The sequence below is a fragment of the Lycium ferocissimum genome, chromosome 1 (genome assembly GCF_029784015.1).
Source record: "Lycium ferocissimum isolate CSIRO_LF1 chromosome 1, AGI_CSIRO_Lferr_CH_V1, whole genome shotgun sequence".
Taxonomy (NCBI): Eukaryota; Viridiplantae; Streptophyta; class Magnoliopsida; order Solanales; family Solanaceae; genus Lycium; species Lycium ferocissimum.
Window position 1 is genome coordinate 10,401,730 of NC_081342.1, and position 5,773 is coordinate 10,407,502.

Consider the following 5,773-nt stretch of genomic DNA (forward strand, 5'->3'; position numbering starts at 1 on the left):
GTCAATATGTGGGACGCCAACGTAAAAACTTACCTGCACCTGTTGCCAAGGAAATATGCTATAATATATTAAACACGCTCGACTCACACAAAAAAGAATCTCAATCCACAATCTGGTGTCACTCTTACTAATTCTTTATGTCCATTCTATTTTATTTCAATCAATTTAGTTCCTATACTAACTGTTTATGAGCCCGTTTGGATTGGCTTATAAGTTAATTATAAGCTGTTTTCAGCTTTTTTGAGTGTTCAACTGGCCATTTTAAAACTATTTTGTCTTAAAATAAACCCAAAAAATTAATTAATCCCGTTTGACTTAACTTATCTAAAGCAACTTATAAGCTACTTCTTTTAAGCCCATCCAAACAGGCTCTATATCCTATATAAACAAATTAGGAGTTGTCGATTCTTCCAAAGTAAAGGAACAAACTGAAACAACGTAAAACTCAGTTGACCAAATACTTTTTCACACGACTAGTAGATTATTTAGAAGTCCAAATAACAGATTTATGATTTTGAAAGAGTAGGATATATGTAAAATATGAAATTCTAAATTCTCTGAGACAAAGTTACAACAGTCCGTGTAACAATTATTCTCAAGACACACAACCAAGATTATTCTCCAGCAGATGTAAAACTCACACATATATTTACAAGACAAGAAACAGTTACCACATTTTTCACTACTAAAAACACCTTGTAAGTCTCATTGCTTTATCATCTATCCAGCAATCTCAATGCTGTCCTTTCTTTTGCACAGTGACCAAATCCAAAGTAGAGCCATATGTTTTATGCAGAGCTTTAGCAGACCAGCCTTGTCCATCATCAACTGTAGGCATCCTAACTTCCATGAAAGGGGTGGGTGAATGCTTCTCCCCGGGCATCATTACACCAGCAAACACTCTCAGGACATTAGAAGCATCAATGTCCATGCACACATTAATCTGTGGAACACCTTTTGGTAATGGAGGTATTCCTCTGATCTTAAAATAGCCTAACAGATAGTTCTCTTCCTCGGTTTTCTCGTCGCCTTCATAAACTAGGATCAATGCTTCGGTTTGGTTGTCGTGGACAGTAGTGAAAATCTGTTCTTTCCTTACTGGTGTTGTGGTGTGTTGATGAATAATTGGTATAAAGTTGCTTCCATCAGCTTGAATGCCAATGCTTAAAGGAGTTGCTTGGATGGTTAACAAGTCCAAATTCCCAAACGGATCACTAATTCCTGAAGCTACTGCTCCTTCCAATGCTGCACCACGTACAGCTGCCTCCATCGGGTTCATTCCAGAATAGAACTCTTCTCTTTTGCACATACTCATTACAATGTTACGAACCTTTGGAATGTAAGAACACCCACCAACAATTATGACATCGTGCATGTCTTCCGCTTCTAGTTTAGCAGCTTGCAAGCAACGTTTTATCAAAGCCTCACATTTCTCGAATACTTCTTTGTTGACCTCTTCAAACTCCGCCCGTTGGAGAACCTCAGATATTTTTGTTCTGTTTCCCAAGTCGACATCAACTGGGACACTTGTATCGGATGAGAGTTTGTGGATGGCGTCCTGGGTGGCAACACGAAGCAACCCCATTCTCTTTATATCTTCGATTCCATGGCTTGAGAATAAATCATCCATGTTTGGTAAGAGATGATGCATCAGATTTTGAAGTAGGTCCTCACCTCCAACCGTGCTGCCAGCTAAGGCCTTGATCTGCGAAACACCACCTGCTGTAGCTGTTATAGCTACATCACAATAACCAGCACCCATATTGAATATAAGGGCTATCTTTTCACTCCCGCTACCCATATTTTCATGTGCAGACTGTTGTTGCTGCTGAGCATATAACAGAGCAACTGCAGTTGGTTCAGGCATCAATCTTAGAACATGAAGCCCGGCCATGGCACAGGCTCGTTCTATTCGGGTCAACTGGAATCGGCTAAATGACACCGGGATTGTCAAAACCACATTCCTAACAGGACGTCTTAGTTTAGCTTCAGCCATAGCTCTTAGTTCAATTAGAAAGATAGCAAGAACTTCTTCAGGAGTAGTGGACCTCCACATATTGTTCACTAGGGCAGCAATAAATGGCCTAACACCGATATCTAAAGTTTCAACCAAAAAGGGGAGGCTTTTGCTGGCGTGAACCACAGGATCTGTATCGACTCTACCAATCAGACGTTTCATGTTGAAGATTGCAGCTCCAGATAACATGTCATATTCGTGAGCCAGTTCATCGCTAACACCACCAGCAGGGACCTCATCTTTGAAGGTAACATATGATCTCATCAATTTCCGATTTCTCGTGTTTCTGATGAGCTCCACCTGAGATCCATTCCAAACTGCCACACTACATTGAGATGTACCAATGTCAATTCCAATTGCTATCTCAGGGAAAGCAGGTGAAGTTTTTTCCTCCCCGGTTGTTTCACTGTCGGACACCACAGTGTATGCTTGTTCAGCCATGAATACTGATTAAAGAACTCCTGCATTAAAAGTATATACTTATTTGCTGTTTCAATTGATTGAAAAGAAACATCACATTCCATCCACTCCATATCCTTTATAGAAGATAATCACATATCTATCATGTTAGTGAGAGATCCCTGAAAGCATCTGTCCCTCACACATAAACAGACACAAAAAAAGCAAGAAAAGATAAATAAACCACATAACATCTATCGTATTAGCACAATAAGCTTGTACTGCTTCTTAATAACTGAAAGTTGTCTGCAATTGCCTCTATTGCTTCACAGTTTATCATGTTTGATTAAGAACTTTTGACCTAGACTTGCAGTCTAAAATAAACACATTTTTAAGATAAGTATACTCTCACTTTAAAATTTAGAAGAATATGCACAAAATAAATTGGCTGATATGCTTTCAAGAATTGGACGACTTTGCATCCAGAACCACCGGAAGCAAACACTCAATTACTTTTATTTCGACATTTTTCTTTGTATAAACAGCAAAAATAACTTCTCGTGACAAAAATCCAATTTTATTACTTTCCATCCATGGATGTATGATCTTTTTTTCTGCAGCTTGTTTGCCGATCACCATATATGTAAATGTTCTTATTTAATTACCCATTTTTAAGGACAACTGATCAGTAAATAAGGGATAGGAAATAAATCAAATACAGAAACTCAAGCACCATCTTCATCCAGAAAAGAAAAAATAATAATAATAAGAAGAAGAAGAAAGAAAGAAAGAAACTCAAGCAACATCCAAAAAAATAAAATACTGCCAAAGCAACATCCATTAAGATTAAAAAAATAAATGATTAAGACTGCCAAAGCATTTGTTTTGATATTTGAATGTGCATAATGAATTTATTTAAAGATAATAAATATACAATTCAAATTAAAAAGTAACTAAATAGTAGAAAATAAATATAAATTTAATAAAATATTATTTGATTAAAAAAAATGAAACATTTCACTTGTGATGTTTTAAGTAGATTAAGGAGTGTGGAATGGGGAATAAAGACTATAATCAAACATGTGATTAGTGGGTGGTGGTGTGGGGTTGGAGTAGAACCAACATTGATGAATCAAATCAAAAAAGCTATACATATTCATTGACAAAAAACCGTTCTTTCTTGTGGTAAGTTATAATATATATCAGCCACACATGAATAAAAAATTAAAACTTGCATTAGACGAACCAAGATTGATCAATAAAGCAACCAAACAAAGAAAAAACAAATCTTTCTTAACTTGTGATGAGTTTTAAACTAAAAGGGTAATTATTAAAATCAAGAAAAATGCAAAATGACATCACAGTATTACCACACAAACAAGAAGAGCTCACTGTTAACTGTTAAGCCATTCTTTCTTGTGGTAAATTTAAAGAGCACAACAACTTGATGGTAATGGAATAATAAAGATACTACAATCAACCCCACATGAGCTAAAACTGAAACTTGCGTTAGAGGAACCAAGATTAATCAATTCAGCAACCCAAAAAAAAAAAAAAAAATCTTTCTTAGCTTGTGATGAGTTTTAAACTAAAAGGGTATGTATTAAAATCAAGAAAATGCAAAATGAAATGACAGTTTTAGCACACAAACTAGAAGAGCTCATGGAGACTTACTTAGAGCGAGCAGAATATTGGTATTATGAGAATTAAAGAGTAAGTGGAGAAAAAAGAGAAGATTTTTTATTTATATATTATAGAGAAGTGGTGATCAAAATGAGAGAGAAAGCCAGAAAGTTCTCCTAAGAAGAAGTAAAAAGAATGTAACGCCTAAGTGCCAACATGTTCTAGACCTTCCCAGAGGCCTCAAGGCGGTGCTTGTAATTCGGGTCGTCCTGCCCCGTTTGTTAGTTGACATGTGGGTTTGGGCCAATGGAAGGAAGTAGCCAAAGGCTGAAGTTATGGATTCAGGATTGGCCTTCGTGAGGCTGGTCTTTAATTTTTGTCCCTCAAATTGGAGGTCTTTAACTTTTTTTTTTTTAAAAAATTCGGAAGACGTAAATTTTTTTAAAAAAAATCGGAAAACAGAGTTTTGCAAATTCTGGCCATATAATTTGCAGTAAGACCACCAATTTGAAGGACAAAAATTAAAGACCATCCCAAATGAAGGATAATCCGCGCACAAAAAGGTTTGTTACCAACAATGGGTGATTTACGAAAATGGCCTTGAAATTGGATAGTCTTGAATTTTTGATCTAGGGTGGCTTATGGCTAAAATTTCAAGTTTGACCTTGAAAGTTTATCCATAGAGCAAGTGGAGGCCAAAAGTTTAAGATCATTCATTTTCAAAGTCATTCTTAAATATTTGGTGAAGCCATAATTTTTACTAACGGGGTTTAAAATATAAAAAAGTAAACACACAAAGAAGCTAAACAGAGTTCAACGTCTACTATATATACATAAAATATAATTTTAACCATATATAAATAGTGTAATTTTCCGCCGAAGGGGGTTCGGCCCTTCCTCCCTCCACCCTTGGTTTTTATAAATCAACAAAATTAAATGATCTTTCACTTGCGCAAATCTCTCCAAAAAATACATATCACAAATTATGATAGATTTTTATTTATTTCCTCTGTTCTAAAGGAATGATGAAGTTTGAAGTACGAGAGGTCAAATCATCTAATTTTCATCTCAATTTGAATTTTAATTTCTCAATAGTTTGTAAACCCGTTTGGCCATAAAAATTGTTAGCTTTTTTTTTCTTTAAAAAATAAATAAATAATTTTTTGTTTTATTTGAAAATTTCAAATTCAACTTGAAGTTGTATTTCAAATTTGAAAAACAACTTATAACCTACTATTCAACTCACTTTGCACTTTTGAAGTTGTATTATAGTACATTCAAACGCGAATATTATTCCTAATATTCTTTACAAAGAGTATAACCAAACACAACTCCATCTTCCACTCCAATTCTATAAGCGGAAAAGGGTAAAAAATGCCCTTAAACTATGCGAAATGAACAAAAATGACCTCCGTTCATATTTTGGTCTAAGAATGCCCTTAAACTATACAAAATTGAACAAAAATGTCCCTATTGTTACTTAATTGGGTCAAAAATGCCCTTTTCCTAATAAACATATTGTTTCTTTTCTTTTTAAACACATTATTTTTATAAAAATATTATTTTAAAGAAACATTTTCTTGTTTCTTTTCTTTTAAAATCTCTTTACCTAATAAAAAAGTGGGAGATAATTATTTTTCTTCTTAATCTCAATTTATCAATTAAAATAAAATTACCCCCTGTACTTTTTAAAATGATAATATATATCATATATATAAGATCATAGTAACGACA

General features: G+C 34.5%; 1 protein-coding gene across 1 annotated transcript; it reads right to left on the reverse strand.

Moving 5' to 3' along the window:
* Nucleotides 1-492: 492 nt before the first annotated feature.
* LOC132047256 (heat shock 70 kDa protein 8) lies at nucleotides 493-4,232 on the reverse strand. The gene is made up of 2 exons (XM_059438252.1): nucleotides 4,091-4,232; nucleotides 493-2,478 (listed from the first exon to the last, which is right to left on the reverse strand). Exon 2 carries the CDS (start codon nucleotides 2,456-2,458, stop codon nucleotides 734-736), a length of 1,725 nt encoding a protein of 574 aa, XP_059294235.1. The 5' UTR covers nucleotides 2,459-2,478; nucleotides 4,091-4,232; the 3' UTR covers nucleotides 493-733.
* Nucleotides 4,233-5,773: the final 1,541 nt, after the last annotated feature.